General features: G+C 64.8%; 8 protein-coding genes across 8 annotated transcripts; 6 read left to right on the forward strand and 2 right to left on the reverse strand.

The window, feature by feature from the left end:
- Positions 1 to 1486: 1486 nt before the first annotated feature.
- EMIHUDRAFT_309227 (hypothetical protein) lies at positions 1487 to 1895 on the forward strand (the record flags this gene model as incomplete). The annotated part of the gene is made up of 2 exons (XM_005790476.1): positions 1487 to 1618; positions 1659 to 1895. 2 exons carry the CDS (start codon positions 1487 to 1489, stop codon positions 1893 to 1895), a joined length of 369 nt encoding a protein of 122 aa, XP_005790533.1.
- Positions 1896 to 3999: 2104 nt separating this feature from the next.
- EMIHUDRAFT_433577 (hypothetical protein) lies at positions 4000 to 5461 on the reverse strand. The gene is made up of 4 exons (XM_005790477.1): positions 5438 to 5461; positions 5023 to 5372; positions 4639 to 4954; positions 4000 to 4491 (listed from the first exon to the last, which is right to left on the reverse strand). Exons 2-4 carry the CDS (start codon positions 5319 to 5321, stop codon positions 4180 to 4182), a joined length of 927 nt encoding a protein of 308 aa, XP_005790534.1. The 5' UTR covers positions 5322 to 5372; positions 5438 to 5461; the 3' UTR covers positions 4000 to 4179.
- Positions 5462 to 5587: 126 nt separating this feature from the next.
- EMIHUDRAFT_433581 (hypothetical protein) lies at positions 5588 to 6219 on the forward strand. The gene has a single exon (XM_005790478.1). It carries the CDS (start codon positions 5600 to 5602, stop codon positions 6188 to 6190), a length of 591 nt encoding a protein of 196 aa, XP_005790535.1. The 5' UTR covers positions 5588 to 5599; the 3' UTR covers positions 6191 to 6219.
- Positions 6220 to 6564: 345 nt separating this feature from the next.
- Positions 6565 to 7091, reverse strand: EMIHUDRAFT_200558 (hypothetical protein; the record flags this gene model as incomplete). The annotated part of the gene is made up of 2 exons (XM_005790479.1): positions 6565 to 6606; positions 6909 to 7091. The coding sequence occupies 2 exons, from the start codon at positions 7089 to 7091 to the stop codon at positions 6565 to 6567; spliced, it is 225 nt and encodes a 74-aa protein (XP_005790536.1).
- Positions 7092 to 9294: 2203 nt separating this feature from the next.
- On the forward strand, positions 9295 to 15377 carry EMIHUDRAFT_433582 (hypothetical protein). The gene is made up of 19 exons (XM_005790480.1): positions 9295 to 9520; positions 9680 to 9709; positions 9777 to 9912; positions 9986 to 10009; positions 10081 to 10184; positions 10478 to 10634; positions 10954 to 11015; positions 11189 to 11239; positions 11707 to 11765; positions 12084 to 12182; positions 12623 to 12689; positions 12859 to 12982; positions 13120 to 13171; positions 13471 to 13556; positions 13964 to 14068; positions 14142 to 14308; positions 14394 to 14499; positions 14662 to 14855; positions 14990 to 15377. Exons 1-19 carry the CDS (start codon positions 9314 to 9316, stop codon positions 15329 to 15331), a joined length of 2172 nt encoding a protein of 723 aa, XP_005790537.1. The 5' UTR covers positions 9295 to 9313; the 3' UTR covers positions 15332 to 15377.
- A 1890-nt stretch (positions 15378 to 17267) lies between these two features.
- On the forward strand, positions 17268 to 19220 carry EMIHUDRAFT_97994 (hypothetical protein; the record flags this gene model as incomplete). The annotated part of the gene is made up of 1 exon (XM_005790481.1): positions 17268 to 19220. One exon carries the CDS (start codon positions 17268 to 17270, stop codon positions 19218 to 19220), a length of 1953 nt encoding a protein of 650 aa, XP_005790538.1.
- A 966-nt stretch (positions 19221 to 20186) lies between these two features.
- On the forward strand, positions 20187 to 22117 carry HMGR1 (3-hydroxy-3-methyl-glutaryl-CoA reductase; the record flags this gene model as incomplete). The annotated part of the gene is made up of 5 exons (XM_005790482.1): positions 20187 to 20373; positions 20550 to 20796; positions 20872 to 20991; positions 21199 to 21486; positions 21560 to 22117. The coding sequence occupies exons 1-5, from the start codon at positions 20210 to 20212 to the stop codon at positions 22115 to 22117; spliced, it is 1377 nt and encodes a 458-aa protein (XP_005790539.1). The 5' UTR covers positions 20187 to 20209.
- A 1071-nt stretch (positions 22118 to 23188) lies between these two features.
- EMIHUDRAFT_462271 (hypothetical protein) lies at positions 23189 to 25150 on the forward strand (the record flags this gene model as incomplete). The annotated part of the gene is made up of 8 exons (XM_005790483.1): positions 23189 to 23642; positions 23807 to 23912; positions 24060 to 24162; positions 24241 to 24330; positions 24461 to 24543; positions 24622 to 24707; positions 24806 to 24898; positions 24985 to 25150. 8 exons carry the CDS (start codon positions 23189 to 23191, stop codon positions 25038 to 25040), a joined length of 1071 nt encoding a protein of 356 aa, XP_005790540.1. The 3' UTR covers positions 25041 to 25150.
- Between the last annotated feature and the right edge of the window lie 1122 nt (positions 25151 to 26272).

Below are 26272 nucleotides of genomic sequence, written 5' to 3' on the forward strand. Positions count from 1 at the left end.
CGGTGTGGTAGCCGTCTTTGAGGCTCTGGGCCGACGCACGCGTGGCGCGTGCCGCCTCACTCTTGAGCGAGTGGAGGCGGGTCACGGCGGGCGCCTCCGACTCGCCGGCGGCGGGCAAAGAGGAGCGCGCGCCGTGGGCTGCGAAGCACGCGGGGCTGTGGTTGAGCAACCGGGGGGGGCAGGTGGGGGGGGGGCAGGGAGGGGGGAGGGCGGGGAGAGAGTTGGCGGGAAAGCACCCGCGATCGGCGCGAGGGCGAGCAAGACGGGGACGACGATGCACTGGAGGAGGACACGGACCACCCTCGCTGCAAGCGCGCTCAGTGTGGAGACGGCCGCGGGGGCCCCGCCCGGAGCGAGCACAGACGGGAACGAGCGTGCGGAGGCACTCATCACCGGCGGCTGGTTGGAGCGCGGGGCCTGTGTGGGGGCGGGAAGAGAGGGGAGGAGGGGGAGAAAAAAAGGGTGGGGGGAGGGTGGGGGCGGGAAGCGAGGTGCGGCGGGCGATGATGGCTGCTCCACACACCTCGTTGGGCGAGAGCAAGGGCATGAGCGGCGCCGTTGATTGCACGGCGGGTGCGGCGCCGCTGTGGAGGGCAGGCGCCGGCGAGACGGGTGCGGCGCCGCTGTGGAGGGCAGGCGCCGGCGAGACGAGCGCAACGGCAAGGCCGGTGCAGATCAGGAGCGACATGGCTCTCACAACGATGAGGGAGGTGATGGGCCCCGTCCACAGCGATATGGGGCCCGCCAACAAGACCGCGGCCACGTTTTTCTTCTTTTCAGTTTTCCGCTGCGGAGTAAGGAAACAACGGTATGGGAGGTGGAGTGCTCTCTACTGCAGCGGCGCCCATGTCGGTGCGAAGGCGCCCGGCGGCCGCGCGCTTGGTGCCCACGTCGACCGGCTGCTCTCACGGCGCCGAGGCGTACCGCTTCGGTCATGTCTCGCGCGCTGCGAGGTTCCTTTTGCATGTGAGCGCTGGCTAGAGACGCCAGGAAGCTCGCCTTCCTTGCCTGCGGCCGCGGGCGTGCGGGCGGGCCCGCCAGGCTCGGCGAAGCTCGGAGCGGGTCTTCGAGCTCGCTGCCGGCGACGAGCCAGCATGGCTCGTCGCTCGACGGCAGCCTGCCCGGTATCCTCTCGGCATTCTGTACAGCCTCGCCAAGCTCTCTGGGAAGGTCCGCAGGGCCAGGGCGGGCCGTATCGGGAGCGATGGCGCGCTCAGAGTACTCGCATAATGTGGGTAAACGAAAAAAGTAGCGATAAATTCGTCTACGTACGGCTTAGTGTGTGGTTGGGGTGGCCTCAGGCATCCCCAAGGGAGCCTCTGCGGTGCCACATAAGCAGCTGAGTGATTGTCGAGACTTTAAAGGATTCGTTTGAAGAAACGCAAACAAGACAAACGGTACTATGGTCACCAGTAAACGAAAATTCGACTTTGAGGGATCATATCTCAAAAGGCTGGGTGAGAGCATAGCATTATTGTTGCATATTATGCCACATAAGGTCAAACTTGACCCCAGAAGCATCAAGAACCCGATGCTCCGGCTCGACTGTGCCGGCACACTGCCTCCTCGCGCACGCTGCTCGCAGGCCGTTGCGGCCCGTGGTGCACCAGAGAGAGAGGTCGACGCGTTGCCCCCGCCGGCGACTCCGCGCGGCTCAGGCCAGCCAGAAGGTGTGTGGTGACGGCACCGTGGCAGGAGTGCGGAGAAGAGCTCGCCGAACGCGAGCAGCAGATGGCCAAAGTGTGCCAGCGCGAGAGCCTCGCGAGCGGGCGCAGAAGGAGCTCGCCGTGACACGATGCCGGGCGGTGGTGGTGCTCTGGCGACTGTGCACAGTGGGCAAAGTCAGGCTGCAACAGGGCAGCACGTTGGTAGTGCCCTGCTGCAGCCTGGCCTGACATGCACAGGGCGAACAGAGGCGGTACTATCGTCCGGCGCTCGTCACCGAATCTGGGCGAACTTCGACCGCCGCCACAGCTCACCACGAGCACGCAGCGACAAAATGTTGACTGTATGGAAGTTGAGGCTGGTCGAGAGGAAGAGGCTGCCGTGCGAGCCGGCAGCAGGCTGGCTCGTCGTGGACTGCCGCGGCGACTTTTTTCGGCTTTTTCTCTGATAGTACCGAATACGGTACTTTCGTTTACCCACACTCTGCGAGTACCATGCCTACGAGCTCTCCGATCGGGTCGCCAGCAGCGGGCTTGCGCGGCGCGCCGCTCGACGGCAGGCTGGTCACCACCCTTTCAACAGTGTCTTCTGCCTCGCTTCTCTCGCTGCAACCGCCTCCGGGGGCCGGCGCCGGCCGCCTCGCTTCGCCAGCGCTGCTACGCCTACGACACGCGCGTCGGCTCGCCGCCGCGTCGCCTGCGGCGGGCCCGCGTGGCGCGCCGCTCGTCGGGAGCGTGGTCAGCAGGCTGTGCAGCGCAGCCTGACTCGCTCAGAGCGCCGCTGATGCGGCGCGGAGCCGCGGTCGGCGCTGCTGCCGCGCACGCTGGATGGGTTCGTCGTTTGCAAGCCTCACACGTTACCTCCGTTGCAAGCGTCGTTGCAAGGGAAATATTTTTTGCTGCTCTAGCCTCACACGTTACCCGCTGTCGCCTGTGCTAGGACAACAAGGCCGTGCTAAGACAACAAGGCTACACGATACACGGCGTCTCCACACTAGGCGACTCACACATAAGTTGTACCAGGTGGCAGGTGGCGGGAAATCAGGGCCGCACTACTACGCCGTCTCTCGTTTGTTGTGTGTTAGACCGTAGACGACGCCTCCATTTGCTTCCACTTGCCCGCGGCTCGTGACGAAGAAGTGCAAGTCCAGATGGGGTACATTTTTTTGAACCCCCCCTTCTCTGTATCTTCCCGGCCCGCTTCAATTTCTTGATCAATTCGAAGTTCGTGTTTGCGGCCGCGCGAATGGAATGGACAACCTCCGCTTGCCTGCTGCTGCCCGCCCAATACACGCCAGCGACGAAGCGGTCGCAGCCACCCTGCACCGCATGCAGCGACGCGCCTCTGTCTGGAGCGAGTGCCTCCCTCGATTGCCAGCCAACAGCACGCATTGTCACCGCCGGGGTCGGCACCTGCTCCACAATTCGCATGGCGCTGTCCCACGACTGGCCAAGGACCGTCCCCCTCATCCCGAGAGCCCGCTCTACGACGAGGTTCTCTTCTGCCCGCGCCGCCGTGTGGCTTTCATCCACATCTTCAAGTCTGCGGGCACGACGATTGTCCACGCCCTGAAATCCATGTGCAGGAATTGGGTGCTGGTGTGCCCGTGGCACTTGTATTGCCGTCAAACCCTGGACGCTGCCCACGGCACGGTTGGCGAGTATGCCTACTTCACCTTTGTCCGCGACCCAGTTGCACGCTTCACCAGCGGCGTCCTTGAAGCGGCGCTGCGGAAGAACCTCAAAGTGATTCAAGCCGGCGTGCCGGCAGGGGCTGCTGCAAACACGGCAGAAAACGCAGATGCAATCGCCCGGCGGATCCTCACCGCGTGCGTCGCCAGTCCGCGCTTGTGCGATGCACATCTCGAGCCCCAGCTCTCCTTCCTCGCGACTCTTCCCTTTCCCAGAGGGCGCCCCAAGCCCGTGAAGCTCGACTATCTCGGCTCAGTTGAGCACATTGAGATTGAGCTGCCGGCCATTGTCCAACGCTTCTTTGGCACAGCAGCGGCCGCCAATGTCTCGAGCATGCTGCAGACTTCACACAGAGTGCGCTCTGAGACAAAACAAGAGCAAGTTCGTCGACTGCTTGGCCGTCTTTCTGGTGTCCGCTACAATCAGAATGTGTCGCAGATCACATCGTTTGTGTTCACGCCTGATGATCTGTTGCCGCCTACGATTGCCATGATCCGGCGCGCGTACGGATCGGACGTAGAGTGTTTGCAACTTAATCGATAGTGCGCACGGAGTGAAAGAGCATCTTTTTCCCGCCTGAACACGCTATGTTCAGTCTTCAGCGTTTGTCTCTTGTCTGTCGCTTTGTGTTTGTGTCTTGAGGTTGTCAGCAAAGAAGATTCTATTTATTGCCACACTCTACCAATTAACGGGGCTAAGCCCATCCGACCCCCCGGGACCCACTTACTGAGCACACTGTAGTAGTTATGGCTGGCGACCCCGCGGCCCGCCGGATGAGGCTGCCGCACCACGCAGTTCTAAGGACTAAGCCATTCTAGCACTTCTAAGCCGGCCGACCACCGCCCGAGCCACCGTGCCCCCAGCCGACGTGCTCCCACCACCAATCCTCCGTCGCGCCGTCCCGTATCCATCGCCAGGCCAGCTGTGCCGACGCGGACCAGGTCGACGACTCGGCCGCAGCGCCGTCGCCCACAAAGGAGGTGCCGCCCTGCAATCCGTCCGCACCGTCGAGGGAGCGGCTCGTGTCGAACCCCTCCGCGGCAGCGACCAAGGCGTCCGGGCGCGAGTTCGCGTCGGCCCATTTGAGGTACGCGCTGAAGTACGGCTCGATGGGCTGCCTCTCATTGTCCACGATCTGGTCCGAGCAGAGCAGGCGCGGGTGTGAGCAGAGGAGGATCCAGGTCCAGGGGCAGGGTGGGGCCAACTCGATTAAATCTCAGCCGCTCGTGGGCTGTCTGCGGACAGATCACCAACACATCTCCAGGTCACAGCTTCAAGCGACCTCGTACGCATAGTACACGAAATCGCCCAGCGCCTTTGACAGGCCGGGGATGAGCTGCAGGACCCGGCTATCGCGGCGCCACTTTGCGCACCGCACGACCTCAGCGGTTGAGGAGTTGGCCCTTGGCGGGCATGCGCCAGCGGCAGGGTGTTGGAGGGTCATCGTGAAGCTGACGGCCGCAGTGGGCACACGGAACGTGAGGCCAAACGGCAGCTTGAGGTGCGGGTAGATCTGGCAGGACTCGAAGTCGTCGCTAAACACAAAATCGTAGTGGGAGAAGGTCGACTCGGCCTCGCGAAAAAAGCTCATACCCTCCCTGATCGGACAAGGCCGGTTGGTGAGGAGGCGCCGTTCAGATGGCGGCGACGAGGGTGCGGGATTGGCCTGGTGTTCTGCCACTGCCACGCTCTTCCAAGGATGCTCACACTCACGGTGCGCGTCGCCGGGTCGAACCGATGATAGTCGGTGTCGCCCATCGAGATGGCCAAGTCCGGCGCGCTGACGCCGGCTGGTATGCTCGACTCTCCAAAAGCGCCCGTTTGGTCGAGCCAGAGCATCCCTTGCAGTGCGGCAGGGTAGTCAGCCGGCGCCACTGGGAGGACATTCTGCACGTCGTTGTTCCTCAAGAAGGACGGCATGTGCGCGGCGGCAGAGGTCGAGGTTAGCGCGGCGGCGAGTAGCATACGCACAACGTACACGGCTTCCAGGAGGTGGGAGCTCGAGGCTAGGAGGCCCTTGAGTCGACTTGAGGACGGGAGCTCGAGGCTAGGAGTAAGGTCTACGCCCTTACTAGGAGGCCCTTGAGTCGACTTGAGGACTAGGTTTTCGGACCCTTGACTGCAGCTGGAAAAAAATAAAGCTTCGGCTTCGATGTTATGAAAACAAACGCAAGGCGGACAAATTTTTTTGTCCATTCCGTTTCAAAAAGAAAGCAGAAAGATGAGGACGCGGCACCTGCAACATGTGGTCGTCGGTTCGGGAGTCGCTGCAGGGGGCTGCTGGAGCGCTCGCAGAGGTGAGCGCCGACGTTGCGTCGGAGGCGACCCGACTTACAGTCGTCGCAGCAAATCACGCGGGTCGGCTCGCTGAACGGACGAGGCTGTATGCGCAGGTGACAGCGAAGCAGCAGCGAATTGCGCTGATCAAGCAGAGCTGGGGTTCAGACTCGTACGACGCCATGGATGCGGGCGACATCGCGACGGTCGCGACCAACTTTCACCGCGCAAAGGCAGAGATCCAGCGGGTCGAAGAGGAGATCGAGGCCAAGCTGATCGAGATCGCGGCCCTTGACGCCGCGCCGGCGCAGTCGGCCGAGACTGCCGTGCAGCAGCTCCCGTCGTCGTATTCCGTGGATGCGTGGCCCGGCGGCGGTGCGGCGGAGGCCCGCATTCAGGAGGCCGTGCCCGCAATGCCTGTCGTCACTGCAGTGCCTGGCGTCATGATCGGCACCGCAGTCTCTGCGATACCCGAGGCGCTGCCTAGGGCGCTGCCTGCCCGAGCCAAGCCAGAGGAAGGTGTGGCTGAGAGCTCAGAGGATGAAGGTGGGGTGTAGTCACGTTTCACATACTTTGAAGAACAAAAGGGGCAAGCACCCAGCTTGCCCGGTGCGGTCGCACGGCTTTACGTACTCGCTCTCGTCGCGGCTCTCTGGTCTCTCGGGTCTCGGCTTACGGCTATCTTTTGATCGGCATCCTTGTGTATGTGACCTTCGAATGTGACCTGTTTACGTCACGCCGGATCACAGCGACACGGGACCACGAGTCAAGAGAGAGATTTTCACCTGCTCTGAGAAGAGAACCAGGGCGGGGTGGTGTGGAGAGAGAGCCACTAGTAGAGTGCGCACTACGGCTTTAGGGAGAGCGAGAGGGTGGGAAAAGTAACCCGTGAAACGCGAACGATCGTGGCTGCTGCACGAACGGCTGCGATTCAGCGGTCGTGCCGCTGAGCGTTCAGGTCGAGCTCGGCGAGCTGAGCAAGATCATCCAGTGGCAGTCAGTCAGTGCGCAGTGGCGCGACAGCTGGAATCGACAACAAACAAACGTCTCATTAAGATCGGCTACCAGGGGCTCCAGGCCCCAAATGATGTGTGAGTGTTAGAGTTGTTTGGTATTGCTCTCGTAAAAATCTCTCTCTGAATCGCAAGCGTTGAGGAACGGCGAACGCGAGAAGATCGCGTTTCGCGTTTCAGGTCCTTCAAAGGTAAGCTCGCCCCGACCGAGTCTCCAGCCGAGCCGGTGGCCGACAGACATCTATCTGCACATACATATCACCGGCCTCATCGATCGATCGACGAGGCCATCCATGGCGGGGTCCAGCAACTCGAGAAGAGAAGATTCCAGAGTATCGACCTCTGGCTTGTCAGTCGCGGTCAGACACTTGATGACCCCCATGAAGTACAGCGATCGCCACCTCGCTGGCCTCTCCGCAAGGCCCCCCGACCGCGTCGAACTCATCGGCGCGGGCTCTCTCGGCTACGGGACCGGCCCCAGCTTCGGCTGAGGGCAGACAAGCTGCCGAGCCCAAATCACTGTGAGAGTCGTGATTTCTTGTTGGGTTTCAAAAATCTCTCTCTCTCTCTCGCAACTCGCCCTGAGCGTTTCCTCTTTCAACGAAGGCCCCTCTACGCTCCATCCAGCAATAAAATATTCTTAGCTTCAAGCCCCCCTCCGAGACTAGGGACAGAACCACACCAGTATAGACCAGAGGGACTGCGCCTCGCCCCCACTTGCCCTGACTGCACAGGATAGCGTGCCCCGATAACGGCGACACATAGTGGGGGACACTGCGCAAGGAGGGGGTGCGAAGGCTCATTGGGGTGCTAGGTGGGACCATGAGGGGGGGTGGGCGGGGTCCTGTGGGGGTGAAATGTTGCGCGGCGAATTCGAACCTACCCCCTCGCCGCGCCGATCCTCGCGCGGAGGGTAAAACCCTGTGGGACAAAACCCCCCCGCGGTCGGCAGTCTTCAGAGTGGACCCCCCCCTCCCCAGCCTCCCCTGTGCATCTCGCACCCCCCCCCGCTCCCCATCGGTGACTCGCGAAGGACACGGACACTCGGGGTGAGGGGGGGTCCCCCCGGAGGGGGCTCTGGGGCATTGTTGGGTTGATCGCTCGTGCCGATCTCGGGTCGATCTCGGGTCGATCTCGGGTCGATCTCGGGTCGATCTCGGGTCGATCTCGGGTCGATCTCGGGTCGATCTCGGGTCGATCTCGGGTCGATTTCGGGTCGATCTCGGGTCGGTCTCGGGTCTCGGGTCGGTCTTGGGTCGGTCTCGGAGTGGTCTAGAGAAGAAAAAACGGGGCGAGATGAGGGGCGAGATGAGGCGAGGTGAGGCGAGGTGAGGGGGGCGAGATGAGGTGAGATGAGGCGAGATGAGGCGAGATGAGGCGAGATGAGGCGAGGTGTAGTAAGACATAAAAAGAAACTCCCGGGAGAGCCTTCCGCGTCGTCATTGGTAAAAGAAAGAAAGAAAACAGACACCCAAGGGAGGGATGGGAGACGGCACGCCGCCACCACACAGGGATTTTAAGGAGAAGAGTGTGGTGCTAGCCGTCGCCCACCCTAACCCTTGGTCGTCTGCCTCTTTCTATCTCCCTTCGCAGTCCCTCGCCGATTCTCGCTGCAACCTTCATGCCACCTCGCGGTCGTCCCACCCACTCTCGTCGTTCTCCCTCCTGTCGCTTCCTCCTCTTGTCGCGTCGCTCTCGTCTGCCTCGTCCTGCGACGCCGCCGCCGCCTGCCGATCCCTTGGGGAAAAACGAAAGAAAACGGACAACCCAAGGGAGGGATGGGAGGACGGCACGCCGCCACCTTAGGGTACCCCTAGGGTTCTGAGGGCCGGATTGTTTTAAGACCTTTTAAGAAATGAGGAGGTTTGGGGGCTCAAATTGTCATTTAAGAGATTGCAGGCACGGGGGGTCCCTCTTTTAAGTCCGTTTAAGAAAATCGGCCTCACCGGCACGCGTCGCTGGGTTCCGCGCCGGTTTCTCCAATACTGCCGTTATTAGGCACGAACCCGCCACTGAAGACACATCTGTAAGTCTGGTGCACTGGCGGGAGCCATACTCGCATAGGGGACGCGTGCCAGCTGACTGTAGCCAGCTTCCCGGCCTCCGGCGTCTACCGGGGAGCCTCCCGGACCATCGACCTCTCGGGAGCTCTCCCGCACCGTTTAAGCGTTTAAGACCGTTTAAGGAATCGGCGGCCCAGCAGCTCTTAAAACCTGCCATGGCAGGTTTTAAGCCGTTTAAGCCGCAGGCGCCCCAGGGCCCACCCCTTTAAGCCTAGGGGTACCCTAAGGCCGCCACCACACAGGGATTTTAAAGTTCCGTGTCTGAGTACGCAAGTTTTTTTTTAGAGGATGGTGGATGCCCGGCATAATGTCTCGTATGGAGCGGCGTTTCCAGTTACCAGGGGCTCCAGGCCCCAAATGATGTGTGAGTGTTAGAGTTGTTTGGTATCGCAAAAAATCTCTCTCTGCAGCTCTCTGAATCGCAAGCCGGTTGAGGAAAGAGAAGATTTGTTGGCGTTTCAGGCACTTCCTCACCGCGATTGGTACACCCTCCCTAGTAAGACATAAAAAGAAACTCCCAGTGGCACGGGACTGGCGCGCAGTGGCACTCACACGAAAAAAAGAACTCCACCGCGCCCGCGCCCTATCACTGACGAGGCGTAGCATGGCAACAGTTGGGCCGAACGAGCGGCATTTCCCATCGCTTCCCACCTTCCTACATTCTTCCTACTACTCGCTCGGCAAACTCTCCAGCGCGCCCGCCGCTTCGCACGACGTCTCCGGCGAGGCTGCGCTCGCCGCCGCCGTCCACGAGAGGTCCTTCAAAGGCGAGCTCATCGTCTTCTCGTTCAACTTTTGCGCCATCCCGGAGGTGAGACACAAGCCATTTAGCAGGTCAAAAGACCCACAGGCACGTACTCGCTCCGGATTGCGGACACACGCGAGCACTGCACCGGTCTCGCCACACATGCATCGGAGGCCGATCTCACACGCGAGCCTGCTCCTCCACTGCCCCGCCGACCCTCGGCAGGCGATCAACGCAGCGCTGATGCTGCGGCAGGCTGGTCTCGGCCGCCCGCCTGACACGTCCATGACACGTCGGAGACGCCGCACGACATGCTCCGCAGGCCGGTTTTGCCCACTTCATGCCGCTCAGCGACGGCCGCGCGACCTGCGAGGCGATGCGGCAGCAGCTCGCACGCGCCGATGCCGAGGCGCACGCCTCGACGCCGTGCTACTTCGCGTCGGCGCCCAACTCGCTCGGCGGCTGAGGCTGCGGCGCGGCTGGTCTCGTTGTGTAGCTGGCTCCGGACGTGGTGCCCGTCACGTATGCTAGGCGGCTGGGCCTCGTGGGGCGGCGGCGCGGGCGGCGTCCGTGCGGAGCGGTCGCAAGGACACGTCCACACGACACGTCCGTGGCGTCTCCTGCAGGCGCGGGCTGCGTCAGTGCTGAGCAGGTGAGCCCAGCGCGCCCGTGCGCCGTCGAGCAGCTGTGGTACGTCCGGTACGCTGTCGCGGCGCGCTTGCTGCGCCAGGCACCACGCGACCAGCGACCAGCGCCCCACTGCTCTTCGGCGCTGTTCATGCCGCGTACCCAGCGATGCACTCACTCCAGCTGTCTAGACCAGCGCAGCCATCAGCATGCTGTGGCTCTGACAGGCCGAGGCGAGAGGCGCGTCTAGAGAGCGAGTCTTGTCCCCTCCTCCCTTGTCCCCTCCTCTAGAGAGCGAGTCTTGTCCCCTCCTCCCTTCCCTGCCGCCACCCGCCAGGGCTCCTCTCCCTCGAGACACCGACGCTGATGTCCTTGTTCGCATTGTTCTACCGCCAGGTGGGCGGGCTCCTCTTCCTCGATACCGACTTTGCCCTGCTGCGCGACCCCTACACGCAGCTCAAGGCACCGCCGCTCAGCCGCGCGTCCCTCGTCCTGATGCCCGACCTGCGCGGGTCCGCCACACCGGTCAACGCCGGGCTCTGGTACGCGCAAGGCGAGGCGAGTAGTGCGCACAAGGGAGACTCGGCGGCACAGGAGGCGGCACGGACGGGGCGCAGACGCCAGACGGGGTGGCACGTAGTTCCGCCAGACCACTCGTCCACCCATGGTGAGGGAGCTGCCACCGTGTCGGCGCAGTGCCGGCAGCACTGAGGACGCAGACTGCCGACTCCGCGCGGGGACTCCTGTATCTCGACTGCACCTCGGCTGTATCTCGGCTGCACCTCGACTGCACCTCGGCTGCACCTCGGCTGCACCTCGGCTGCACCTCGGCTGTACCTCGGCTGTACCTCGGCTGTATCTCGCCTCCTCAGGCGCGGGTGCGCCCTCCTCCGCTGCCCGTTGGGTGGTTGAGCAAGTCGCTCGCCGGACCGAGGTCAAATCTCCCCACATCTCCCCACATCGCCCTGCCGAGGTCCCGCTGCTACCTCTGCCTCCCTCCTCCCTCCCCGTCGCCTCTCTCCACTACCAATTCCCTTGCCGGTGGGCCCCCCCCCCCCCCCACACCCACCCACCCACCCACCCGCGCGCGCCTACCGTCCCCCCCAGGCGGTGATTCGGCTGCCGACACCGCGCAAGCAGCTGCCGCCGTACGACCAGGCGGAGATATGGGGAGATATGGAGAAGGGGGGGGATAGGGAGGAGATTGCGAGCAGCTGCAACAGCCGTACAACCAGCCAGGCGAAGCTAGTCGGGTAGAAGCAGCCTCCCTTGGAACGATCGGCCCCCCCTATCCACGCCCGAAGCGACTAGCGACAGGGGTGTGTGTGTGGCCCAACTCCACCGGGCGATGCTCATCGATGCCCTCGCCTCGGCGGTCACCTCTCCCCACCTCTCCCCACCTCCTCTCCCCACCTCTCCCCACCTCTCCCCACCCCTCCCCACCTCTCCCCACCTCTCCCCCACCTCTCCCCACCTCCCCCCACCTCTCCCCACCTCTCCCCACCTCTCCCCACCTCTCCTCTCCCCACCTCTCCCCACCTCTCCCCACCTCTCCCCCACCTCTCCCCCACCTCTCCCCCACCTCCCCCCACCTCTCCCCACCTCTCCCCACCTCTCCCGACCAGGCCATGCTGAATGACGCCCTCGCCTCGGCATCCCGCGGCGTCTCGACGGCCTCGTACATGTGTGCCCCCACCCCAACCATCACCCTCACCCTAACATGTCGAACATTGTCGAACATGGTCGCCCTCGCGTCGCCGCCTCCTCCCTTCCCACCCGTCCTCCTTGACTGCTCGGCTCAACACCTCACCTCCACCCCGCCAGCTCCCCCCCGCAAGCCCCACACCACCAACTCCACACAAAAACACAACCCAAGACGCACAAGCAAGCACAGACAGTCGAGAAGGGAGAGACAGCAACTTCACCCGCCCTCCACCCCACCGCGCGTGTCGCCGCCACTCAACCGGCTGCCCTCTCCTCTCCTCCCCTCTCCTCCCCTCAGGTGCATTCACCCTCGTGTCGCCGCCTCCTCCCTCTGCGCGAGCGGAGGAGGGAGGCCCCGGCCACAGCTGCCCTGGCTGCGAGAGGATGGCGTGCGCTGGCGCGACGTCGCCGAGATCCAGCCGAGATCCAGCCGAGAGACAGCCGAGAGCCAGCCGAGAGCCAGCCGAGATCCAGCAACTCTCTGGTGCCGGTCGCACACAGGCTATCTCTCTCGGCCGTACCTCGGCTGCATCTCGGCTGCACCTCGGCTGTACCTCGGCTGCATCTCGGCTGCATCTCGGCCGTACCTCGGCTGCATCTCGGCTGCATCTCGGCTGTATCTCGGCTGTATCTCGGCTGTATCTCGGCTGTATCTCGACTGTATCTCGACTGTATCTCGGCTGTATCTCGACTGTATCTCGACTGTATCTCGACTGTATCTCGACTGTATCTCGACTGTATCTCGACTGTATCTCGGCTGTATCTCGGCTGTATCTCGACTGTATCTCGACTGTATCTCGACTGTATCTCGGCTGTATCTCGGCTGTATCTCGTTAGGCTGCGCCTCTCTGTGCCGACGGCGCGGAATACAAGCGTCGAGGAGGGAGGCGGGGCGGCGGCGCAGGCCCATCCCTGCCCCCCGCCTCCCTCCCTCCCTCCCTCCCCACTTACCTCCCTCCCTCCCTCCCCACTTCCCTCCCTCCCTCCCTCCCTCCCCCCCCCTCCCTCCCCGCCACTTCCCTCCCCACCGCCCCAGTCCCGGTACAAAACAGAGAAACACAACTCGCCGATAGGCTCCGCTGGGCGAGCGTGCGGCGCTGGCGCCGCCGTCGCTCTTCCCGACGGGGTGGGAGGCGCAGCGCTCGGGCGCGCTCTCGCCCTTGCGCAGCGACGCGCCGGCGCTCGTGCATCTGCTCGGCGCCCGGCGCTCCGGGTCTTCGGCAGCAGTCCTCGACCTCGTGCTCCTGACTTCTTGATCACTCGGCAGGTGTCCGGTGCCATACCCCCACAGTACCCGAACCCATCCCCTACCCCCACAGTACCGAACCCGGCAGGCGTCCGGTGCCGCTGGTGCGGCAGCAGCCTCGACCTCGACGCGTCTGCAAAGTCTGAGCGGGCGGCTGGGTGGCGGGTCATGTGAGTAGCCGCGCCGGTCGTCACCGACGCAATATTTCCTCAGGTGCCCCACTAGCATACACATCCCACTCGCTCATGTCGGAACCGTCGGAGAAGAGCGACTAGCACACCTCAAGAGTCCCAGACACGGCGAGGAGTCCCACACTCCCTGTGTGATGCACGCCCTGCGAGCGGGGCGGGGTGGTGCGCGACTGCGCGGCCCTGATCACTGAGTCGCGACTCGACTCGTGAGGGGCGAGTACTGGTTGAACACTCAGCTGTTACCTCAGGTTTGAGTGGGCGGCGCTCTCGGGCTACTTCGCCGCGGCGGCGCTCCGCCCCTCGTCCGTCTCCCGCGGGTCGCCGGAGCTGTACGGCCGACACGATGCTAGATGCGGCTCGCATGTCCTGTGGCATTCAAACCGGGGCTCGAGGCGTCTCTCTTCTAGCTCCGGCTGTGCCCAGCTGTGCTCACCGCAGCCCGCGCATTCACGCAAACACACAGCCCCGGGCCCAGATCGCACGCCTCGGACAGTCGAGGACGGGCAGGCAGACAGAGAGCGACTAGTCGGACAGGCAGACAGAGAGCGACTAGTCAGACAGGCAGGCAGAGAGCGACTAGTCAGACAGGCAGACAGAGAGCGACTAGTCAGACAGGCAACGCCGAGTCCCACGGTAGGCTAGCGCGATGCCCGCCTCTAAGCGCGACCCACGCGATGCTCCGAACACACCGCACGGGGCCGTGCTCTCACGCCCCGACGTTGGCGCATCCACCGCGCGCAGGCCGACGCTGCCCCGCGCGCCACCACGCGCTCCGGTGGGAGGCGGGGCCTCTGCTTCGTGCGTCGCCGCGGGACGTCCAGGCGGCGGAGCGGTCGGACGACGGGGGCGCGCCGCCCGCAAGGGACGTACGTCCCGCTCGCTGACCGACCATAGACGGAGGCGTCTGCACCTTGCACAGGCGCCGCCGCCCGCGTGCTCATCCGTGCCCTCGTCAGCCTGGCTGTTGCCACCGGCCGGCAGGCCGTGCTGCCTTCCTTCCGCTGCTCCGCGCCGTGGATCGAGAGCGCTAGGTGGCCAGCCGCCGTCCGCACGCCGACGGGCCGCTGCGCGCCGTGCAATGTCGAGGCCCTTTTCTTGACCCTCCTCCTCCTCCCCCCCCGCCCCCGGCGCCGTGAACGGCGTCTCTTCACGGCCGTCTCGCCGTGAACAGGTCACTTGCAGACCGCACGCCCTCCCCGAGTCGCTGGCGGGGGGGGCGGCGGGCGGCACGGGCGGCGACGGCGGGGCGGTGGTGGACGTGCGAGCGCTCGCGGATGGTCTCGAGACAGCCGATGCGGAACTCACACCACGCCATTCACTGTGCCGAGTCTCCGATCCACAGTCGAGCCGTGTTGAGCCGTGTCGCTCGCGCGGCGCTCCGAATACACCGAGACGAGACTTGACCTCAGGCCCTGGGAGCCGAAGCGATCTCACCCTAGGTGGGCGGCTGCTCGACACACTCTCGGCGCTGACCGGGCCGGCGGCGGTGGTGGCCGCCAACTTAACGACGGCGCAGATCGCCGCCACGGCGGACGGTCTCGACGCGCCCCTCCTCGTTGGGCACCCGCGGCTGGCGCGCGCGGTCGCCTCGAACCTACGAGGAGTCTCTGGCGCACCCGGGAGGGCGGGGCAGGCTTGCAGAGATGCCGCCGAGAGACCGCTCCAAGAGGCAGCACAGTTGTCTGAACGGATATAGACCCCCCCCCCCCCCGCCCCCTCCCGACCCCCCTCTTCTCCACCCTCGGAACCCTCCGCCCCCGGAGCCAGGCCTACTTTCGCGCGGCGGATGAGGTCGACGCCGCCGAACGCGTGGCTCGCTGGCGCAAGGAGGTCGCACAGCGCGGCAGCGGCGGCCGCTCTCCCCTCTCCCTCCGCCTGGGCGCCGTGTGCAGCGACCTGCTCTGCTCTGACGAGGCGTGCCACGCAGCGGCGCTCCGAAAGTGCAACGAGGCGTCGCAGCACGCGGGGAAGGCGCAATGGACAGGCGAGGTCGTGGACCGGCAGCGAGCTGCGCGCTGCAGAGAGTGGCTGAACGCGCTGCCAAAGGCGCAGCGCCCCGTCTGCGACGGCGTGCTTGGCGAGTGTATCGTGCCTGACCCACCACCATAATGTGTGTCGTCTCCACGCTGTTGCTAACGTTTCCCCTTGCCGTCCGCGTCGGGGGAGGGCGGCGCGGAGCCCCTTCCCGTACTCGAGTAGCACCCAGGGCAGAGCTGGGGCGCTATCCACCTCCAGGGCTGTCTGGGCTCTCCGAGTCTGGGCTCTGGCTGCTCGCCAGCCAACCGTACGCCCAACTCTGCGCCCGGCGAGTGGGTTTGGCAAATCAGTGGCAAAAGCTGGGCAGGCGACAGCGAGAGCCGAGACGTACAAAAAGTGTGCAAACCTGTGGTATCGCGGGTGGATCGGCGGCAACGAGAGACGCGTGCGCCAGCGACAGCAAAGCGTCCAGCAGACGGAGGACCACCGAAAGCGGGAGTTTGATCGGTACAGGAACACCCTGCCAGATCCCTTCAGGTCATGCAAAATAAATCCGAGAGCCCAGTGAGACTGAGAGGATACCGGGCGTTTGCTTGGCAGGAGGGACGCAGCACACCGATGACTTTTCGTGCGGAGAGGCGCTGGCGGAGCGAGCTTCTCAATCAAGCTGTGAACACTGTCGTTGCTGTCTCTCTCCCTTCTCGACTGTCTGTGCTTGTGCGTCTTGGGTCCGGAATTGTCTTTGACTTTTTTAATTTTTTTGGCCTGCCACTGTGGGCCTGCGCTGAAGCGTTCTCCCCGGGTAGTCTCTGTGATCGGCCTCCATTCATCGTGTACTCGGTGATCGTTGTGGGTCCACGAGGAGAACGCGGTCAGCGCCGCGCCGGATCTCTCTGAGAGCCGGCGCGGATCGCGGATGCGACTCAAGGCTCTGCCGGGCGGGTCTGCGGCCGGGCGCCTGCCGGACTGCGGGTCCAAAATGCCCTGGCGCTCGCGCGCGCCACCGCCCCCGGCGCGGGGTGGGAAGTCAGAGGGCCCAACAGGAGAATCGTGCTTTGAGTGGGGTTGTTTGGTGTTGGGTTGGGTTTTGGTTGGGTTGGGTTGTTCCGCGTGAGGTTGGGTCGTCGGCGCGAAGGGTGAGGTCTCGACCGCCGCCGCTCACGCCAGCGGACGGCCACCATCGGTGTTTTTGGCTTCGCCACCGTCCAAAGCGTGCGCAATGCGCTCGCCGGCATCGAGCGAGCACGCCTGTCCGACGAGCGGCTTGCTGTGCGGACGCCTTCTTGTGGCTCTCGTCGAGAGCGTTTTGCGTCCCGGCGGGTGGGAGAATGTGTGTCGTCTGATGTGTCACTGTGTGCGTCACATCAGTCTTGATAGCAAGCACGGTCGATCCGTCAAAGCGATACACTCTTCCTATCGCAATCCTACATCTTCTACCAGGTACTGTTGTGGGCTAAAGTCTGCCCAGGTTGTGAGGGACACGATCCCGGCGTGAACACAACTTACTGACGGATCCGCTCCTGACAGTGGCACGCGCCGCGCTCGCGGCGCGTGCCACTGTCTTTGTTTGAAGTAAAAAGTCGAATCAGAGCGGTGTCGGCGCTGTCGCCTGTCCCGCGATTTTGTCCCCCGGACCGCCCGTCCGGACCGCTCCGGGACGCACGCCGGCGAAGCACCATCAAGTTGCTGTACGGCCCCGGCATCGCCTTCCTTCCCAGGCTTAGCTAGACTGAGAGATATTGTGCACATGGTTGGTCTCTACAATATATACACTGACACTGAACCTCCCAGAGCTCGTCCCGGTCCGTTACGGCCATCCTCGGCCTCCGGAGGGCCCCCGGCCGCGGCGCGGTGCGGCGGAGTCACAAACAAATCCGACGGCAGAGCACCGGGACGCGGTCGGGCGATCTGAGGCCCAACTAGGCGTATGCATTGCCCATCCAGGGCTATCACCTGGACCTATCAACAGGCGCCGCGCGCCGTGCTCAGGAGCTGCTGCTCCAACCTGTTCACACTTCTTCGTACGGCGCAGTAGGACTAATCCTGACTGGGCCTGCGCTGAAGATCTATGAGCGAGGAAGCCGGCGAGGCGGCTGTCCAGGGCCAAGTTGGCGACGCGCTGGGGTGCGCGAGTCCCTCCGCGGGTGCTGCCACCGCCTCCGCGCCCGTCGACGCCGGAGTCCCCACGCTTCCGATGAAGCGCAAGTCGCCGCCACCCGAGGATTCAGAGCAAGAGCCGGAAGCGGCCGTGGGTGGGAGACTGCTAATGCACGTTCAAATGGGAGGCCCGCCCCCCACAGCAGCGCCGGCTATCGAGGCCGCACCCGTGGTGCAGGCGGCAGCGGTCGCCGAGGCGGTCGCTGCGGCGGTTTCCGCCGGCCCGCCCGTTCAGCGGCCGAGGGGCCGCGCGCCGAACGACGAGAGCGGGCGGCCAAAGGTGTGGAACCCAAATTTGGCCTGCTGGGTGACGGAGGAGCGGCAGCGGCAGCGCATCGATGCGCTGCCGTATGGCCACATCCCTGTCGATGATGCGCTCGATGCGCTGGAAGTGGAGGTCGCGCGGAAGCGGCAGGCGGACCCGGGGTGGCGGCTCAGCAGCAGGTACGAGATGGCGGCGCCATGGGGCGATCGTAGGTGGATGGCGGGGCATTGGGTGATGAACCGCTCGGCCGATCGCGAGAATTGGAAAGCGATACGCGCCAAGCGCGCCAAGATGACCGAGCGGCAGCGGCAGCGACTCGACGCGCTTCCCTACGTCGGCGCGGCGGCGAAGCAAGTCCCGCTCGGAGGAGCTGCTGGAGTGTACCAGCCGCCCGGCCCCCAGCCGCAGACGACAGAGGCGGAGGGGCTGCGGCTGCACCTCTCCAGCCGCAACGCCACCGGCTACAAGGGCGTGCAGGCGGACGGGGACCGCTTCCTAGCGCGGCACTGGGTGGACGGCAAGGAGGCCGTCTCCCTCGGCACTTTCGCCACGCCGGTGGAGGCGGCGGTGGCGTACGCGCGGGCGGCCGGGCAGGCTCCAGCGGTGGCCGCGGAGGCGGAGGGGCTGCGGCTGCACCTCTCGAGCAGCAGCGTCACCGGCTACAGGAACGTGTTTAAGAACCGCCATTCTAAATTCGTCGCGAGGCACAAGGTGGACGGGAGGAAGGTCTGCCTGGGAGGAAGGTCTTTCGACACGGCGGTGGAGGCGGCGGTGGCCTTCGCGCGGGCGGTCGGGCAGGTGGAGGCGGCAGGCGCGGGAGGGCCAGTGCGGGCCGCAGCGGCGGCGGCGGAGGGCGCAGAGGCGGCGGAGGGCGCAGAGGCGGCGCAGGCGGCGGCGGAGGAGCTGGAGAGGCTCGAGCTGCGGCAGGTGGTCGACCGGCTGCTCGCCAACGTCGAGCGGAGGGTGGCCACCGAGGCGTGGCAGGCGAAGTGGCAGGCGGAGCGGCAGGCGGAGCGCGAGGAGCGCCGCGCGCAGAAGTCCGCCCTCATGAAGACGGGCTCCGACAACGAGGCGGCAGCGGCACTCCTGCGGGTGGGCATTGTGGCGGAGGCGGAGGGGCTGCGCCTGCACCTCTCCAGCCGCAGCAGCACCGGCTACGCAGGCGTGCGCGAAGCCCGTACTCGGGACCAGAAGAGGTGTCCCGCACTTTATGTGCGCCGGTACTCGAAGCGGGCGACCTTGCCTTGCCGCTTCGAGGCGCAGCGCAAGGTGGGCGGGCGGGCGGTCTGCCTCGGCACCTTCGATTCGGCGGTGGAGGCGGCGGTGGCGTACGCGCGGGCGGTCGCCGCCGACGCCCCCGTGCAGACGGACTCCGACAACGAGGCGGCAGCGGCGCTCCTGCGGGTGGGCGTCGTGGCGGAGGCGGAGGGGCTGCGCCTGCACCTCTCGAGCAACAGTACCGGCTACAGGGGCGTGTACAAGGTCAACGGCCGCTTCCAGGCGGTGCAGATGGGCGGGAAGAAGGTCTCCCTCGGCTGTTTCGGCACGGCGGTGGAGGCGGCAGTGGCGTACGCGCGGGCGGTTGGGGAGCGCGAATAAGAGGCAACTCGCAGCTCAAGATGCTCTCGCACCGGATGGCGTGTGGGGCGCGAGTATGTGGGTCTGTGAGCATGTGGGTCTGTGTTTGTGTCTATATGACCTATCCTCGCTATAAATAATAAAAGGGACGCTGCCGCGTACGGCTACGGGGGAACGGGGGAAGTGAGAACTGAGATGTGAGAGTACCACAGGAGGCACGCCGTCTTAGGTTTCTTTCGTGGTGTACCCCTGTGTGAGTGTGCCAGCCGTGCGCGCCAGAGTCACTTTGTTTGGGCGAACAGCAACAGGTGAGACGTCTCTGTCTCACGGGTGTTTCGTCCCTGTCTCAACGCTGTGCCACAAATGCGTCTCAGTAATGTCTCACGGACTCTCACCGATCTCTGCGTTGTCGTCTCAGCCTGGTCACAGCAACAGTCTCACTTTGTCTCAAGGTGATGTCACACACACGGGTCACGGCACAGTCACCTTCAGAGACGTGTTTGAGACACCAGTGAGACAAATGTTCACCCCTGCTGTGTGACACTGTCGTCTCTACTACGTCTCTTCATTTCATCCGTCAGAGCGTCTCACACTCGTCTCACACACGTCCTAGCAATGGACGACGGGGCACACGCACTCGCGGAACACAGGGCATTACACACGAGGCGTTGTGTGCGTTCTCAGGGAAAGGCATCACCACAGACAAAAGGATAAAAGGATCCACAAAAGTATGTGTAGTCAGAGGGGCAGCAGTGGGGACCCCCACTCACGGCCCCGTGAGCGCCCTCCCTGCGATCTTTTTCGGCGATGCCGCCACCACACAGGGATTTTAAGGAGAGGGGTGTGATGCGCTAGCCGTCGCCCATTCGGGTACGTAGGTAAGAAAAAGAAAAAAAGAGAAAAGACCGATAGGGGAGGAGGACAGGAGATGCGCCAAGGAAATATCTTTTTCGGCGATGCCGCTACCTAGGTACTGTACGCGAAGGACGAAGGTGAGCACACTGGCGCGCATGCTTCGCTCCTCTCTCCGCCTGCTGCAACCATTTGCTCGCACAACGCGAGTCCACGGCCTGCACACGTCGGCTGCCGCACGCTCTGCCGCTGAACCTCTGTCGCCGCCCAGCGACGCTGAGCTGCTGGACCGTCTGCTGAGCGGTTCCATGTCGCAGCATCGGTGCCCTCACCAGCGCCTCCTCCCTCGCCATTGCTCACTCGCCACCGCCACCGCCCACGCCACCGCCCACGCCACCGCCACCGCCCACGTCCACGCCACCGCCACCGCCACCGCCACCACCCACGCCACCGCCACCGCCCACGCCACCGCCCACGCCACCGCCCACGCCACCTCAGGCTCGAGGCGGAGCTCGGCGGCGACGCCGAGCGCGCGGTGCGCGTGCGGCGGCTGTACGTCGAGGCGGTCTCCGCCCAGGACGGCGTGGGTGACCCGGCCGCCGTGCTGTCGCTACCCGTCGAGGAAGTGGACGGCCCGGAGTTCTATTCGAGCGTGCTCGGCACCAACTGCGAGAACGTGGTGGGGTTCGTGCCTCTGCCGGTCGGCGTGATCCGGCCCCTCCTGCTCGACGGCCGCCGGCTTACGGCGCCGCTCGCGCCGACGAGCTCGCTGCCGAGCGGGTGATCGCCCTCCTGGTCACGCCATTGATGCGACGAGCAGGTGCCGCTCGCGACCACCGAGGGAGCGCTCATCGCCTCGACCAACCGAGGCGCGCGAGCGATCGCGGCGGGCGAGGGCGTGAGGACGGAGCTGCTCGGCGACGGCATGACGCGCGCGCCGGTGGTGGAGTGTGTCGACTTGCGGCAGGTTGTGCGGGAGACACGCCTCCGAGAGCCTCCGAGACACCTCCGCGACCCTCCGAGACACTCCCCGAGAGCACCTCCGCGACACCTCCGAGACCTTTCCCGCCTCCTCCCTCGCGCGCGACGCGGCGCTTCGTTCTCCGCACCGGCACGCGTGACGCGTCCACGCGGCGCGCGCCGGCAGGCGGCGGCGCTCAAGCGCTGGTTCGAGGCGCCCGACCGGCTGCCGGAGCTGCAACGCACCTTTTCGGCGACGTCTCGCTTCGGCCAGCTGCTCGGCGTCAAAGTCGCGCTCGCCGGGCGGCACGCGTTCGTGCGCTTCCGCTGCGCGACGGGCGACGCCATGGGCATGAACATGGTGGGCAAGGGCGTCAACACCGTGCTCGCGGAGGCGCTCGAGACGCCGGCGCTCGAGGGCGCGGAGCTGATCGGCCTCTCGGGCAACTACTGCACCGACAAGAAGCCGGCCGCGGTCGACGGGAGCTCGGCGGCCGCGAGATCGGCCAAGATCGATCGAGCTTACCGCAGAGGGCTTCCGGGCGTAGGTCAACTGGATCGAGGGGCGGGGCAAGCACGTCGCGGCGGAGGCGGTCATCCCTGCAAAGGCGGTGCGTGAGGTGCTCAAGGCGGAGCCGCTTCGCATCGCGCGCCTGAACGTCGCCAAGAACCTGCTCGGCTCGGCGCTCGCGGGGTCGATTGGCGGCTTCAACGCTCACGCGTCCAACCTGGTGACCGCCGTCTTCCTCGCCTGCGGCCAGGACCCCGCGCAGAACGTCGAGTCGTCGCAGTGCATCACCACCATCGAGGCGGTCCCCACGCCCGACGGCGACCACGACCTCCGCATCGCTTGCACGATGCCCTCCGTCGAGTGCGGCACCGTCGGCGGCGGCACTGCGCTGCCCGCGCAGGCGGCGTGCCTTCGGATGCTCGGCGTCGCGGGCGCCGCGGACCCGCCCGGGGAGAACGCGGCGCAGCTGGCGCGCGTCATCTGCGCGACCGTGCTGTGCGGCGAGCTCTCGCTCATGTCTGCGCTCTCGTCCAACCACCTTATCTCTGCGCACCTCGCCCTCAATCGCCGGCCCGCGGCACCCGCCGCCGACTGAGCGCGCACCTTCGCGCGCGCGTTCGGACCTCGGAGCGCCGCCACGCCCAGCGCTGGCCCCGCTGGCGGGCGTATTGAACCCCTGGCACGGCACGGCTTTGGCCTTTGCCTGCCCAGGCTCTGGATGGAATTGTTTGTCTATTTGTGGCTGCGAATAAGGGGGGAAGAGCGGGGAGGCGCCGGGGGATTTTTAAAAGTGACCTCTGCTCTCCGGGCGCTTGGTTCGTGGCCGGACCGGCCACAATCAAACCAAGCGCGTCGGCCCGTCGCCCGCAGTGTCCACTGTCTCTGTGCCTCACCCTCAGTGCTCAGCTGCTCAGACGGGCGGGGAGCCTCCCCCGCCCGCCGCCGTCTGGAGCGGCTTGACCGCTTCACCGCGCTACCCGCTAGTCGCCATCGGCGCGGCCGCGGGGGGCGGTTGCGACTGCGTCGCGGGCCGCGCGCAAGCGTGGCGTGGCGGGGCTCTTCGCTCCGCGGCACAGCCTGAGCCTCTCCGCCGCGCTCTTCCTCTGCGCTTCCTCTCCTGCGCGAATCGACCCGGCTAAAGACCCGGTCTCGGCAGCCTGAGCCGTGGACTCCAGCTAGCTGTGGACTCTACTACCCCAACCCCTCCCTCCCTCTCACTGGAGCCCCTGCAGCTATGAGCCGGTATCCGACACTTTTACTTGATGGAGCTCGAGCGGGCTCGCCAGCCTCTTCCAGCCCACTCGGGGGCTCGGCCGCCGCTGCGAGCGCGCAGCTGCGCCGCGCCCAGGAGCCTGGTGACCAGGAGCCTGGCGAGCGAGAGGCGCCCTCTCCGAGGTGAAGGGGCCGAGGCGAAAGGAGCAGGGAGGGGCCCAAGGAGCCTTCTTGCACTTGGGAGAATATTGGGGTCAGTGCTGATGATCGATTGCACTGACTGGATACCCCCCCACACACACACAAGGCGCGGATACATGATATTCTTGTCCACCGCCGGTGAACTTATGAAACGAAACTTAGCGGCACTGGATCCCCTACCCCCAGGGACCCGGAACAGGGCAATGTACCCCCCTTTTCTGCCATCGATCGACCATCGAGAGCTCCTAGCGGAATGCCCTCCAGAATGCCTTCGAGGAACATCACACCACCACCTCCGAATACGAGTACACACACCCTGATCCTCGCACTCTGCAGCGGGGCGCTGCTTTGGCCGGCCGCGGGTGTCGCCCTCCGCGCCTTGCGGCGGCGCCTGTGCAGCTGGGCGGCGGCGCTGCACCCGAGCGGCCAGTCCGAGCGCGGGTGCATCAAGGCGAGCGGCGCGCACGACCCGGGGAGCGTGGATCTGTTCGGAACTGTATCGACGGACGCCGCAAAGCTCGGCTCGGAGGAGATGAATACCCTATTCGTGCCGAATCCAAGAGGCGGTCCACAGCTCTCGTCCTTCTCGAGCAACATCAAGGACCTCGGTGCGTCTCCGTCAGGCACCAAGACGCCGCGTCGCTTCGTGTGCCTGGTCCTGGACCTTCAAAACGAGTACGAGGCGTACTTGCAGCACACTGTCAGCGGTGCGAGACACTCAACGCCTCCCGTTCACACCGTGCCCCTTTCCCGCCTCCCTCGCCGCCTCGCCGCCTTTGCCCAAATGCCTCGCCGCCGCGCCCACCTCCACCGAACCTAGGACACAGCGGACACAGCCCGGCTCGATTTCTTCCACGCTGGCGCTGTTTAGGTGCGAATGCAGTCCTCGCAGCCTTTCGGAAGCGCGGACAGCCGGTGGTCTGGACCAACTGGTCGCGCGTTTTCGCGGAGTCCCACCTCTACTCCGCAGTCGACCGGTGAACACACACACACACACACACACACACACACACACACACACACACACACACACACACACACACACACACACACATCGCTCCCCCCCCCACACATCCACACGCAAAGCACACATCACACACACGCACGCCCCTGTCTTTCTCCAGGTACTACGGCCCGCGCGGCATCGCCAACAAGACCAACCCGGTCTACATCTGGAGCGACGGCGGCAACATCACGCTGCCGCCGCTCGCGCCGATCGACGACTCGGTGCAGCGCCTTCGCGCCTCTCCGGTGGGGCTCCGAGCCTCGGCGCCTGCGTGAATCACGGCGCTCTGCTGTGAGCAGGAGCGCTCGCGCGTGATCGAGAGCAACCACCTCTCCAAGTTTGCAGACTTGGACGGCAGCGGCCGCGAGATTCTCTACCCGATGCTCAAGGCTCCCCCCCCCCCCCCCCTCTGGCTCCCCTCTCCTTCTCCCTTCCTCCTCTCCCCCCTCTCCCTTCCCTCTCTCCCTCACCCCTCGCTCTGTCCTCGCCCCCTCTGTCCCAGCACCCGACCCCCCGCAGGCGTGGGGCGTCGACACGATCGTGCTGCTCGGGTCGTGGACGGACGATTGCATCGCCGCCACCGCCTTCGACGCCGTCGACAGGCGCCACCTGCTCGTCAGAAGGCCGGCCATTGGACCCGGGGCAGGCGCGTGAGCGCGGGCTGGTGCCCTTTCGGGTAGGTACGGCTTCGACGTCCTGTTGGTGACGGATGCGGTGGCCACCGCCACGCCGCACGGCGAAAAGATGGTGGAGTGCATCGGCGCAGGCGCACTCGTCCGAGAGAGCGCCCGTCTTGCCCCCTTGGCCCTCGCCCCCTCTCTCCCCCTGACCGCATCTCACACACTCCCTCTCTTCCCTCCGCAGCCATCTGCACGCCGGTCACCTCGGCCGACGTCGCGAGCTACCTCGACGCCGCGCCGAGCGATATGGTGCTCCCGCCCACGGCGCCGCTGCACGGTGCGTCAGGCTCCGCCCCTCCCATCCCACCCCCCGCCTCAACGGCGCTGAGTACCGCTGCGTGTGCACGGTGTCGGATGCGGCAGGCTCCGTCTACCTGTCCTACGACCGGCACGTCTGCACACGCTCGCGCCACTCGTGAGACCGCCAAAGGTGTGCGAGGGGGGCGCGAGCGCGACGGCTCCCGACCGAACGTGTCCGGGACCAGGATGTCACACTTTGATGCAAAACAGCATTTGTACATTGGGTTCTCGAGGTAGGGTTTGAACGACAACGAGCGTCACACACCATTTGCATGCATGCATGAGCGCGACGTGGTCTGTCACATCTCTGTTCTCTCGGGGCGCGTTTTCTGCTTTTCTCGCTTGTTCGAGCGAGAAAAGACAAGGAAAAAACTACACCACCCACACACAGATTCGCATGCATGAGAGACGTCGGTGGCCTAAGGCCTAACTGACAGCAGTAACAAATAACAGTAACACGAGGGGTCCAGTACCACGCGGAATCGACCCTATCCAGTGCTCAAGTGCTCAAGTATAACACGCGTGGTCCTCGAGGCGTGGTCCGGTGGGTAGACACACAGCCACACACACTAGGCCACACAGTGACACAGACCTACTACCTAGTCACAATGACACTCAGCCAGTTGGGCTGCCACACACCCAACGCTCGTCATGCCGCCCGTCATGGTGCGGCCATTGCTCGCCTTGCCAACGCTCGTTGCGCCGTCGCAGCTCGTCCCGCCGCGGCTCATCGCGCGATCGCGACCGCCGTCGCGGCTCGCCCCGCCATCGCCGCTCTTCGCGTCCGTACTCGGCGCGCTGTTGCTCATCACGCCAGCGACGCTCCTCGCCTGGTTAGGACATATTTGGTGTAATTTGGGGGGTGTACGCCGTGGCCAACGACGGCGTCTGTTCACGCCTACAGCAATGAAGCGTATCCTTCCCGGGGCTGTTCCCTCCTATCTTCCTCGCGGTCAGGGAGCCGTTATCACACACAAGACTCAATTTTGCTTCCATCTACGTGGGGTGGCTCGCGTGCTTGGCTCTCTCGATGCGGTGGTCGCAAAAAAGAAAGGGAGGACGGCCCCGAATTAGGAAGCTATTCATGAGTAGGTAGGGTGTACACACTCCAAACAAACACTCCACCATTGTCTGTAGAAAGAACGCAAGCAGAACTTTATGATGAGCGTCCCAAGCAACGAACGAAAATGCGGCTCAGAACGCGATGCAGCCGTGAGCGTGACATGGGGTGTACCATTCGCTCTCCTTCACGTATGGGTCATTTGGCGTATCGGTGAGCGTTGACGCGGCCACGCGATAGCTGTCGGGTTTAATACAGCTTGCGTGACGCGTGTTCGTGCGTAAAATTCTC

This window comes from Emiliania huxleyi (assembly GCF_000372725.1).
Source record: "Emiliania huxleyi CCMP1516 chromosome Unknown EMIHUscaffold_12, whole genome shotgun sequence".
In the NCBI taxonomy this organism is placed as follows: domain Eukaryota; phylum Haptophyta; order Isochrysidales; family Noelaerhabdaceae; genus Emiliania; species Emiliania huxleyi.